This window comes from Sitophilus oryzae, unplaced genomic scaffold (genome assembly GCF_002938485.1).
Source record: "Sitophilus oryzae breed Bouriz unplaced genomic scaffold, Soryzae_2.0 scaffold_1297_pilon_pilon, whole genome shotgun sequence".
NCBI classification, from domain to species: Eukaryota; Metazoa; Arthropoda; class Insecta; order Coleoptera; family Curculionidae; genus Sitophilus; species Sitophilus oryzae.
This window is the reverse complement of record NW_022145945.1, coordinates 1,125,586-1,138,522: the sequence shown is the minus strand read 5'-3', so window position 1 is coordinate 1,138,522 and position 12,937 is coordinate 1,125,586. Positions and strand designations below refer to the sequence as shown.

Here is a 12,937-nt window from a genome sequence, read left to right as displayed (position 1 = left end):
TTTAATTGCAAACGTACTAATCTTCTTCCTTACTTATTTGATGTCTGTCGATGAAGGCCAAAATGACATTACTGGCAAATTTTGAAATATTTTGTTAACTTTTTCTACTAATTGAAAATTACTACCACTAATTTTTACGTTCTAAATGCTTAAACTTCATTCAGAACTTCGCAATTAGTGAAATAAATTAGTGGTTTCAATTACACTTTATACTTTTTAGTTTACGATCATTCACAATGTTTAAAAAACACAATTAAAATTAATAGAATATCCTCTGGCAACAGTTTGCGCCAGTCAGTTTTATCCATAGAGAAAGCCTAATATTTAGCTTATAAAACATTGAACTTTTGATTTCTAAGCACGATTTCTCTTGACGGAAGATAATCAAAGGCCAAAATGACATTTCTCTCGCAAATTTTGAAGTATAATTGGTGGAAAAGTCAAAAGTTTGATAATTTTTTGTACTAACTGAAAATGTCTACCACTGATTTTGACGTTCTGAATGCTTACATTGAAATTAAAGGAGCAAACTTCTACGCTAATTGAAACCACTAATTTATTCCACTATTTGCGAGGTTCTCAATGAAGCTTAAAAGTTAACTTTTTCTACTAATTGAAAATTACTACCACTAATTTTGACGTTCTGAATGCTTACACTGAAATTAAAGGAACAGAGTTCTACGCTAATTAAAACCACTAATTTATTCCACTAATTGCGAGGTTCTGAATGAAGCTTAAGTTTGTTAACTTTTTCTACTAATTGAAAATTACTACTACTAATTTTGACGTTCTGAATGCTTCATTGAAATTAGAGGAATAGACTTCTATGATAAATGAAACCACTAATTTTGAGGTTCTGAATTAAGCTTAACTACCACTAATTTTTATGTTGTCAATGATTAATTGAAATTAGAGGAACATACTTCTACGCTAATTGAAACCACTAATTTATTCCACTAATTGCGAGGTTCTCAATGAAGCTTAAAATTTAACTTTTTCTACTAATTGAAAATTACTACCACTAATTTTGATGTCCTGAATGCTTCCATTGAAATTAGGGGAACAAACTTCTACGCTAATTGAAACCACTAATTTGTTTCACTACTTGCGAGGTACTGAATGAAGCTTAAAAGTTTGGTTAACTTTTTCTACTAATTGAAAATTACTACCACTGATTTTGACGTTCTGAATGTTTACATTGAAATTAAAGGAACAAACTTCTACGCTATTTGAAACCACTAATTTATTCCACTAATTCCGAGGTTCTCAATGAAGCTTAAACATTTGTTAACTTTCTCTACTAATTGAAAATTACTACCACTAATTTTGACGTTCTGAATGCTTACACTGCAATTAAAGGAACAGACTTCTACGCTAATTAAAACCACTAATTTATTCCACTAATTGCGAGGTTCTGAATGAAGCTTAAAAGTTTGTTAACTTTTTCTACTAATTGAAAATTACTACTACTAATTTCGAGGTTCTGAATTAAGCTTAACTAGCACTAATTTTGATGTTGTCAATGATTAATTGAAATTAGAGGAACATACTTCTACGCTAATTGAAACCACTAATTTCGAGTTTCTGAACTAAGGTCTACAATAATAATAATTACAAAAAGGTTAATTTTCTAATCCTACGTTTTGAATTCGAGAGGCCAACAGCAATTCTTTGGGTTGATGATTATGTATTGTGGATGAACAACGAGCCAAGACTTTCTTGGTTTTGCATTTGCTTATCACTACTGTTCTCTGTTATTGACTGTTGTAAAAATTTTATTTATATCTTTACATTTGGTCTTTTTAATGATATTTTGTATAGAAATCAATATTATTCCTGAAATAATTGAAAGTGTTGTGTGAGAAAGAGGAGAAATGCAATTTATTATTATTTTTACATTTTTATTACTGTTTGGTGTGTTTGGTCCTCTGCAACTTATATTTATCCCACTTCAGGAACGACGCACTACCCCAGGAGAAGCACTGAACCATCCTTTCGTCCGATTGGCTCACCTGATCGACTATGCGCACTGCAACAACGTCAAAGCCAGCGTCCAAATGATGGAGGTAACAATTTACCAACACTAGGCGTTTTCTAAATATAATATTTACTGTGACTTGCCTTGTACTTAGAAAACGCACAGTATAATGTTAAATATTTGAGATTTTACTATTTTTCTTTGCTAGGTTTGTCGTCGCAACGACTACAGCACATCTTCTGCCGCTTCCCACCACCAACCAGCTCAACAGGCGCCATCTTTGGTCGCTAACTTTGTACCAAACTCTAATGGTAACGTGACGTTTACCATAAACAATCAACTGACCAACCAAGTGCAGAGGCTAGTGAGGGATAGGTCTGGATATGACAACTTGGTAAGTTGTTGATTATTTTTTTGTATTTTGGGGTGTCTTTTCTGATTGTTTTTTTTTATTTTAGTACCAGATTTACAATGGAAGAACTGTTGGACGTCAGTACGCAACCAGCGCTAGAGCAGATCCGTTCCAGCATCAATTGGTGTCCAGTATACTCTGTCCTGCAGGTAAAAAAATATTTATTTTAAACAGAAAAAAATATGGTAATCGCAAAAGAATTTACCATGCACGTGAACAATTTTGAGTGACAAGCAATGGTGACAGCGCTGCCAGATTGTGATGGATTTATGAGACGAATCTTAAAAGTGACAAACAATATATTTAATATATCATTTTTTAAAAATTTTTACGTTTTATTTTTAATTTAATAAATAATATTTTAGTAATTAATTGATTTATTTGTTTTATAGCTTATTTTACTTTTTACATATTGGCAAAAAATACTCCATTATGAAGATTATTCTAAGCGTTTTTATGGGTTATTTATTTATTTATTGAGGCATAATCTTACAACGCCATAAGTGGTCATAACAAAAAACAACTTAAAAGTACAATTTTTAAAAAAAGACTATGAAAATAGGCAGAAAACGAGAATTACTCACTAAGATTCAACAACACGATATTATATAAAATAATGATTGACATTAGGGTAATTGTCAAATAGTAAACGACAACCTTGCTGAAAACGGCGCAATGTGACCAACATAGCAATAATAAAATTCGGTTTAAACTAATTTTTGGCAGATTTAATCTAAATAAAATATCTGTTACAATCATTTGCTCTATAAAGTAAAACGAGGAGCTGCTCGCTATCTTAAATTATACAAAAAACTTAAACATTTTTGCCAGAATTTCATTTAAACTGCCCGTCAATTTCAATACCACAGCGATTTTTTTACTCATTTTCAACGAATTGTAACTTTGAAAAATATTTTTTTTTGCTGATTTTGTTGATTTTTTAGCATATTAAAGATCGTTTTTCGTAGATTGATCTGATTTTTCTAAATGTTGTATGAAATTTAGTTTTCTATGATACACAGGGTGTGAAAAAAAGGAATGTAATTTTTGTGTTGCTGCCATTTTGCCAAAAAAAAATAACTAGAATTATAAGTTTTGGGTATAGCTAAGCCTAATATCTGGGGACGTATTTGGAATTTTTACGATAACTCATCTGGAATAAAAGATAATCAATTTTTACTCTAACTTGTATTTTTTCTACCTTTCTTAAGAGATATGCTAACAAAACTGAAATGAACTTTTCGTTACTTTTACAACGTGAAATTAAAAAAAAAATGATTAAACTAACGCAGTTTAATACAGGATCTGTTAAAAATGCGACCAGCGAAAAAGTAAAATTATTATTTTAACCTTATGGGCTGTTTGGTTTGGAATATTAAAAAAATAATTTTACTTTTTCGCTGGTCGTATTTTTAAGAGATCCTGTATTAAACTGCGTTAGTTTAATCATTTTATTTTAATTTCACATTGTAAAAGTAACGAATATCTATAATTTTGTTAGCATATCTCTTAAGAAAGGTAGAAAAAATGCAAGTTAGAGTAAAAATTGATTATCTTTTATTCCAGATGAGTTATCGTATTTTTTCACACCCTGTATATCATAGAAAACTAAATCTCATACAAAATTTAGATAAATCAGATCAATCTACGAAAAACGATCTTTAATATGCTAAAAAATCAACAAAATCGGTCCATTTTTTTCAAAGTTACAACTCGTTGAAAATGAGTAAAAAAATCGCTGTGGTATTTGACGGCCAGTTTAGTCAGGTTTATAGGCTTTAGTGTTAATTTCGATATGATTGATGAAGTGCATCGGAAAATGTTTTGCGATTACAATATACAAATATTTATTATTGACACCTTGCTCCGACTTCCATTTTCTATTAACGCTTTAACGATAAAAACATATACTTTTAAGTATATTCTATATACAGAGTGTAAAAAATAGTACAAATAAAAATAAAAGTACTTTTTCAAGGGGTCTTAATTTCCTCGAGAAGCATCTTAGGGTATACGTTCACAAGAACTCTTTGTTTTATTTTTATCTATAGAATCATCCGCAGAAGTTTGGTACACTGTTTTACACCCTATATGCATGGTGTGATAAAATTCGCAAATCTTTTTTTTGAAATTATTGAGTCAAAAATTATACTCTATTGTTTCCCGTACTCTATTTTGCACTGATTTTTAGGTTACCAAGGAATGGGCGGCTCCCCTGCCAAGCACGTGACCGTAGTGCAGCAACCCCCTCTACAAATACAACCTCCCATTTTGAGCCAACCTGGCCAACAACAGTATGTTCCTGTCAGCGTGGTTGAGCCGACTGGGCGACAAATGTTGTTAACTGTAAGCACATTAATAGTTTAAAACGTACAAAAAATGTTTATTAATTTTTTTTTTGGGATTTTTTAGAACGCCGTTCAAACTTCTTGGCCTACCAACCGCCAACAGATGGCCATAGTACCGTCTTGGCAGCAGATACCGCCACAGCACGCAGCGATACAGCAGCCTTTACTTTCAGAAGCTGAATGGGGTAGACCTCTTTTGGTAGATTCGTCAGCTATATTACAGGTAACATTTTTAATTCAGTAGTAGTTCAAATGACTCACATCGATATTAATATCAGTAGTAGTTGTCATGTTAATACTTTGAATAAACAGACTAAGGAAGGAGTATATCAAAAATCTTAGATCCACCGGGATGGGGCTCAAATATGGCCAACTTAAATTCCGGTTTATCAGTGCCGTTCTAATTTTATTTAAAAAGTTTAAATATATGATATGTAGACGTGGGGTAGACTCGATAATTTATTGTTTCATTTTACGTTGTGAATAAATGTTGGTAGTTATTAAAATTGTTATAAAAATATATAATTCTAATAAAAATAGATAAGTTATAATAATTATTTATTAACACAAACATCCGGTACGCTACTGAAGCAGGTAAGTCAAATTGACGTATCTAAATTTGTCCAACGACAAGATCCTTGACAGTGATAGATGTGTCTATCATTTTAATTTTAAAGTAGTTTATTTTATTTTACAAAGAAATAAGTTGGTACAACTGGAATGCATAGCAGGAAATTAATATATTTAAAATTTGACTGATAAATGATTACTTCAAAATATTATGAAAAAAAAATTGTTTAAAACTGAAAAAATGTAATCGAGTTATATTATTAAAAAAAAACGGTATGTGTTAATACAAAACAAACAAGAACAAAACACCACATACCAAAAAAATATAGAAAACAACTATTTCTTACTTTCAAGCTTCAAAAAACTTCCCGTATTTGTTATCATATTTATCAATATAACTTATGTACAAATACAAATTTGTAATATTCCACAGGAATAAATAAAACAAACCTTTTATTAGTAATAACACTTAACAGATTTTATGTCTTAAAGGTTGATTAATTAACTTTAATCTTAATTTTTTTAAACTAGTACCTTTTGACATTATTTTTCTGCAGTACTAAAATTCATTATTTGCCTATCGAGTGATAGGTGTGTTAGTACGATAGTGTTTAGTACGATCCTTGTACCATATACGAGATGTACTTACTACGACGAGATGGTATACAAACTTTATTGATGGTAACTTTATTGGTGTATAAGACTGTCTGCCTGGGCAGCGAGTATTAACTATAAACTGTGCTCTGGATGTACAGTTAATTTTCCCTCGATTTTTCCTCCACTTGACTTCAAAAGACACAAAACACACCTAATAACACGAATCAAAATGCATAATCTTTCAAAACGCAGGGTATTTGACATAAGTTGACACAAAATTATAACCTATAATTTGGCAAGACTTTGACAAGCCTCAAAAATCTAAAGGCGAGTTCATACGTATCGCCGTCCGTTTGTCGTTCAGCGTTCCGTCAAACCAATAAAATTGAAATACGATCTGTCATTTTTGAAATAAACCAATAAAACTGGTTAAAAACAGCAAGAGACGACGCATGACGGATTTATATTTAAACCCATCCATAGTTAACTTAAAAAATATTAGATACTTTTTTTAGTAAAATAAATAGATTGGTACGGGACGTCATCTGCTTTTCTTCTGTCGAAATCTTACCTGAGAAAAAAAACAGAGTATATACTGCTTCCTTAATATTTTTATTCAAAGTATCAATAGTAATTAATAATAGTTCAAATGACCCATATAAATATTAATCAGTGTTAGTTCAAATAGGTATTATATATAATTGAATTCTACAAACTAATTTAATGAACGATTGCTGTAGGTATTTTACCATTGTTTATATCCGTTGTTAACAGGAACAGAGACCAGTATTTCCGGTAGATGTCACCACTGAAGTTTTTAATCCCGCGCTAGTTGAACATACTGGCTCGTGGAGTACCAGCAAACGTAGTTCCAGACCTCATCACGCTCAGCAACCCGCTCCGCATCATAGTCACCATCATTTAATGGTGTGTGAGATTTTTCAGTATTTTTTGAATAATTTAAACTATAGTCTATAGGAAAATCAATAAATGTTGGCGTACACTTCATCAAAATATTTGACCAATGCACTTCGCAACGTTGCCACACAATTTTTTACCTTGACTTTTGACAAGTCATTCATAATATATCAAAGTAACTTTCAACATAAGTCATTTGAATTCAAATATAAATACAGGGTCGCTTTTATGTATGGAAACGGTAGATTATTGGGTAAAATATAGGAGGTACCGCATAAAGTTAAATAGTCTATTGGCGAGTAATAAATTTATGTATACAGGGTTGATCATAAAGTCGTGGCGCATTAAAGTTTCATTTTTTTAAATAGAACTCCCTGTATATTATTGCATAATTCAATTCTTCCTTCGATTCTAAAAATCGAAATACGCACAATGTTTGAACATATCACTTAAACAATTTGATTTAATTTATTTCGATATGTTCATTTTCGTTAAATCATGCCATTCTGCTGAAACCGTGATACTATTGTAATAGGTTTTTAAATGCCTATTAGCTACTAGTAAATTTAACTATCCAGGGTCGGTCATAAAGTTGTGGCACATCAAACTTTTTTTTTTAAATGAAACCCCCTGTATATTATTGCATATTTCACTTCTTCCTTCAATTTTAGGCAATAAGCGTAATACACAATGTACATAAATTGAAGAATTGAAATGTTAAACGAAAATTTTGTAATTTCCAAACTTGATATTATCACAGATTATAAACTTTGTTTTTTCGTTATTGTTTTTCGTGGTTCCAATTTTCGGAATCGGACACTAGTTAGGTTACTAGTTTGCGCACATAGCACGCCCACTTATGGCCTCTAAAATTGTGCACAGCGCCTGACCGGCACAGTTATTAGAGAGATATCGGAAAACCGAATAGCGTCATGCAGTATTTACGCGTACCTTATCATGGTTACGATATGGGCGAGTCAATTTTTAATGCAACACCCGCTAATAACGTTACCGTCTGACGTAATTTGCGGATCAATTACACCAAGCGCTATTTCTAAATAACGTTTAAAAATTGCTTAAATGGGCATGTGCGGGTATTTGACAACAGGGGCCGGGCCGGCGAGATCTTTTATTTTAGGTTATGTGAATTGTTTTGAATTATTGCTTTAGTTTTATTAGATAATTTGATGTTTAAGTAGCTGGGATTAGTTTTAATTAAATAAATATGGCCCAAAATATGGATTCCACCTTTTCCAATATTAAAGAACCTATAAAGAGGCTTAGGTTTACAGCAGATGACGACTTAGCCCTTCTAAGAGAATTTGTTGCTTGTTGCCCTAAACCCACTGGCAGACGTTGAACAATGAAGCACTGGAAATAAGCACTTTAGCCCTTTGGTTTTAAAATACCTAGTAAACAAAACAATTTCAAAGTTTTAAATTCAAAGTTAGGTTAAGTTTAAACAGCGGACGCGACGCGAACAGAATTCTTTCCGATCCGATAACCAGCGTTGTTACAAGGGCAAAAATTTTTGTACTATAAATGGTATCGAAATTGTACTTTTTTAAGTGGGATTGTACATTTTTGATGCAAAAATGTGGGGTCATGTGATCTCGCTATTTACCTTTTTACCAAGTTTTGGTACGTAGGGTGCATCCAACACTATCCTAAAAACAGCGGAACGGCGTATTGGCTTAACGACCTTGATTCGATTTCCTACAATTCTATTGGCTGAAATTTTTGCCAGGTGAATTTGACAGATAAAATTTCTGACAGATGAATTTTTCAGCCAATAGAATTGCTGGAAATCGATTCAAGGTCGTTACGCCGATCCGCTTTTTTAGGATAATGTGGATGCACCCTCACAGAATTATACACCATATGCTGTCCTCCTTTCACGCAGTTGAGCAGCTCTGAACTGTTCAAGAACGCAATACTCTCCCTCCATTCAATTGAGTCATAAAGTTCAGAACTGGTTCCGCGCCATATGGAGGCACCAGGCTATCTCGCACAGCTCCTTTCAGAACCTTCTGAGCAGCCCAGGGCGTAAAGCTTTGGAACTTGAAATTCGCAAATAGAGGACAGCAATACAGAAGCTACAAAGAGCTTTGAATAGCATTGGTTAAATGGGAACTAATTGCGTGACGTCACGTTTGACATCGGGACACAATAGATCTCTAAGGTCGCAGTGATTAGCCCCCCTCCTACTCACCGCACGGATATCAAACTTACGTTTGACATCCGTGCGGCTTGAACAGCATTTCAAGTGATGTATAATTCTGTGCCTCTGCTCCTAGCAACCTGCATTTCAAATCCACGCATCGCGTATCACCGTTCGTCTAAAAATATGTACGTGGGTTTAAGTTTGGGTTTGAGAAGTAAGAATTGTACATTTTTTCTTGCAATTGTACCTATGTACTCCTTGACTATCAAGTGTACCCAAAATAGTACAGTTGTACCTATTGTAACAACACTGCCGATAACTATAAATGAAGAGAGTTAATACCACCTCACGTGAAGGAAGTAACACCTGGCCTTATTAACGTCCATCCACGCTATTCGGTTTAGCGATATCTCTCTATTACGCTGTTTATTGTTATTTTACGCGAGTTTATTTTTGCGCACAGGATATTTTACTCGTTTGCACATCGTTATAAAAAACAATTTTCGTACCACGAATTAGGGATAAGATTTTTATCTGTATACATAGAGTATACCTAATCTGTGATTATAGTTTCGACGTTTTTGATGATGGCACACCAACTTTTATTGATTTCTCTATAGATACAAATCCATGCTTAGCTTGAAATGCAACAAGATTAACTTCCTTAGCCAACCTGAACCTTTCTATTGTCTTCTGTCCTTCGCTGTAGAATATCAAAGCTATTTGACGATGTACTATCATTTTCTCTGTTTTTTTTAAAGGTCCCAACGCATCATAGATCGCAGCACGATAAAAAGGAACAGACTCAATTGTCACCTGTCAAAAAGAGGGTTAAGGAGGGCACTCCTCCGTCTGAACAGTTGTACAGTGTTGGAAGCAGCAGAAGGAATCACAGTCCGAACGTTCCTTCGCATTGGCATAATAATGGGCATCATCAGGTAAGTTTTAGAATAATCGTTTTTAGAAGATTCGAAAATACTAAAAGAATGCGGTGTTAAAATATATTATAAGCCACAAATTAAAATTTTCTTGATTTATTTTTTCTGAAAGAGTGGCGAACAATCTTAGATATTTCGGCAAAAAAATAAATGTTACACTGTTAGACATAATTGGAATGAATCCGTCAAAAGTCACTTTTACTGTTCTTAGTAAAAACCATGGAAACCAAACAGTCTTCCTGAAGCAGCGTTGTCACAGTTACTTCCGTAATAAATTTTAATTTAAATGAATTAGACAAGTAAAAATAATTTAAAATGTATAATCTATATATTTTTACCTTTGAATAAGAAGACTAACAAAGGAGCATATCAAAAATCTTAGGGCCTCAAATATGGCCGACTTAAATTCCGGTTTATCAGTGCCGTTCTAATTTTATTTAAAAAATGTGAAACTATGATGTAGGGTAGACGTGGGGTAGACTCAATATATTTTTTTATTTTACGTTCTGAATAAATGTTGGTAGTTATTAAAATTGTTATAAAAATATAATATTCTAATAAAAATAGGTAAGTTATAATAATTATTTATAACCACAAACATCAGATGAAGCAGGTAAGTCAAATTGACGTATCTAAATTCTTTGACATCTAATCTTTGACAAGTAGTAAATAAAATCAAAAATGCAAGAAAAAATATATATTTAGTTAATTTAAGTGAATTTCATAAATGATCGGTTTACTACACGTATGTATATTATATAGTCACTTACTAGCGAAATGTTATTCCATTATTTCACTCGATTTTTGCCGAGATCTACCGCACGCTACACAACCAACTATTTTAGGGTCTTTTTCGATAAATCGCGATAGTGTCACTGTTAATTTAAGTTCTGCCACAATTTCCATCTAGATTTACTACCTTTATACAACTATCAGTAGTAGAATAAATAATAAATAACATAAAATAAGTTCCGTAAAGAGTGACAAATCCACAAAATTTCAAATCAAATTCAAATGTGTCAAATGAATCGTCAAACAGAACTGTCAAGGATCCCCACCCTAGAGTCCTTTTTCCGCCCACCATGCATGAATACATGGATAGCATTATGCTCCTTCCTTAGTCTTCTTATTCAAAGATTTTTACTAAAATGATATACCTACGGTAATCGCAAAACAATTTCCGATGCACGTGATCAACTTTGAGTGACAAGCGATGGCTACAATGCTGCCAGATTGTGATGGATTTATGAGATGAATGTTAATGTAAAATTGGGAAACAATATATTTATACCATTTTTTAAAGATTTTTACGTTTTATTTTTAATTTAATAATTAAAATTTTAGTAATTAATTGATTTATTTGTTTTATAGCTTATTTTACTTATTACATATTGGCAAAAACTAATCCATTATGAAGATTATTCTAAGCGTTATTAGAAATAACTTTGAAACTGGTATAATGTGCTTACCAATCATACTTACTTCTCTGATTGCAGTCAATGGTAATAAAGGACCTTTGTTATTATGTTCTCGTTCAAAATAGTTTATCAGGGAAGCTACAAGCTCTTTGCTTCAGCATATTTTCAACACACAATTTCAAGAAAAACAATACAAAAACTCGAAAATTTAGTTCTTCAAAGAACTGTTTGTACTTAAAAGTACAATTTTTAAAAAAATGACTACGAAAATAGGCAAAAAACGAGAATTACTCACAAATATTCAACAACAATACAGTACTATACAAAATTATGACTGACATTATAATAATTCTCAGAAATCTGTCACCATCGATTTCCGTTGAAAACGACATTTGATCGAGAGATGTCTTTGGTGTCAAAACTAAGAAGACGATTATAATATCCATGGTATAATATCCTGTAATGTTTGTTTAGGTATCGTCCCAAGACCACCATACTCAGACCCACAACAACTACCACACCCACCACCACCACCATCATCACCACGGCACCGGGAGCGGTAAGAACCAGCACACCATCACCATCAACGACACGCCCTCTCCGGCCGTCAGCGTCATCACCATTTCGGACAGCGAAGACGAGGGATCGCACGGAAAGAAAACGGTAAGCTTGTGCCATAGATTAAATACAAGGTTTTTCTTAAGCGCGCTCCACACGCAGTGACTTATCGTACGATTTGTTTGCGTACGATAAGTCATACAAAACGTTCAGGATGAAACGTACAGACCTATTTGTGTCCATAATATAGTGTTTTGTCGTTTCTATTACATCATCAAGGAGGAAACACTGTTGTGCTTAGTTTTTGCTATTTGTTTAAAAAAAAGCTAGTTACTTACTTCGTTGACGAGTATTTGACACGCATCAGAAGATGGTTACGCAAGGCGTTTTCTTTCATGAGCTTTTCTGTGACTGAAAAGCCCGATACGTGATGTTATCTCTCTTCCGCACTCCAGACATTCAAAAATTTCATTACTTTGTTGCCTCTTTACTTTTTGGTTGCCGCTGTTAACTGAGTTTACAACCCTTCTCCATTGAGTTCTATTGTGAGCTGCTTTTTCCCACTCGTTCTGCATGCTTATCCCCTTTAAGATTTCATGGAAAATATCCTTGTATCCTTTGAGTTGTCCACCCGGTTTCTTCTTAATGCTAATGCTAAATTGTAATCAGATTAAAATATTCAAATACGTTTCAGGTTCATACTAACACAGTAGCAAACCAGCAAAGTCAGACCAACCAATCACATCATGCGTCAAGCAGAAAAAATGTAATCAGTTGCGTCAGCGTTCAGGATAGTGACAACGAAGAAAGAAGTTCATCAAAGGTATACCAAAATATATAATCAAGCACCTTATCTATATTTGTAATTGTTAATATTTAATAATAGAAATAATAGTCTTTAACAAATGTTTCTATTGTTAATGTTAATTCTATTTAAAAAAATGAAACTTTATGTGCCACGCCTTTATGACAGACCCTGTATACTTAAATTTATTACTCGCTAATAGATAAATCCTATAACTTTTTCATTTAACTT

The 12,937-nt window shown here is 32.9% G+C and overlaps 1 protein-coding gene across 7 annotated transcripts in view; it reads left to right on the top strand.

Moving 5' to 3' along the window:
- Window positions 1-12,937, top strand: part of LOC115874525 (homeodomain-interacting protein kinase 2-like) — a 123,881-nt gene that overhangs the window by 88,415 nt on the left and 22,529 nt on the right. For all 7 annotated transcript variants that reach the window (XM_030889693.1, XM_030889692.1, XM_030889691.1 and 4 more), the window contains exons 9-17: window positions 1,956-2,066; window positions 2,187-2,372; window positions 2,437-2,539; window positions 4,582-4,736; window positions 4,803-4,961; window positions 6,680-6,832; window positions 9,749-9,925; window positions 11,818-12,006; window positions 12,596-12,724. In XM_030889693.1, the coding sequence (XP_030745553.1) occupies window positions 1,956-2,066; window positions 2,187-2,372; window positions 2,437-2,539; window positions 4,582-4,736; window positions 4,803-4,961; window positions 6,680-6,832; window positions 9,749-9,925; window positions 11,818-12,006; window positions 12,596-12,724 (1,362 nt within the window). The remainder of the gene's footprint in view (window positions 1-1,955; window positions 2,067-2,186; window positions 2,373-2,436; window positions 2,540-4,581; window positions 4,737-4,802; window positions 4,962-6,679; window positions 6,833-9,748; window positions 9,926-11,817; window positions 12,007-12,595; window positions 12,725-12,937) is intronic.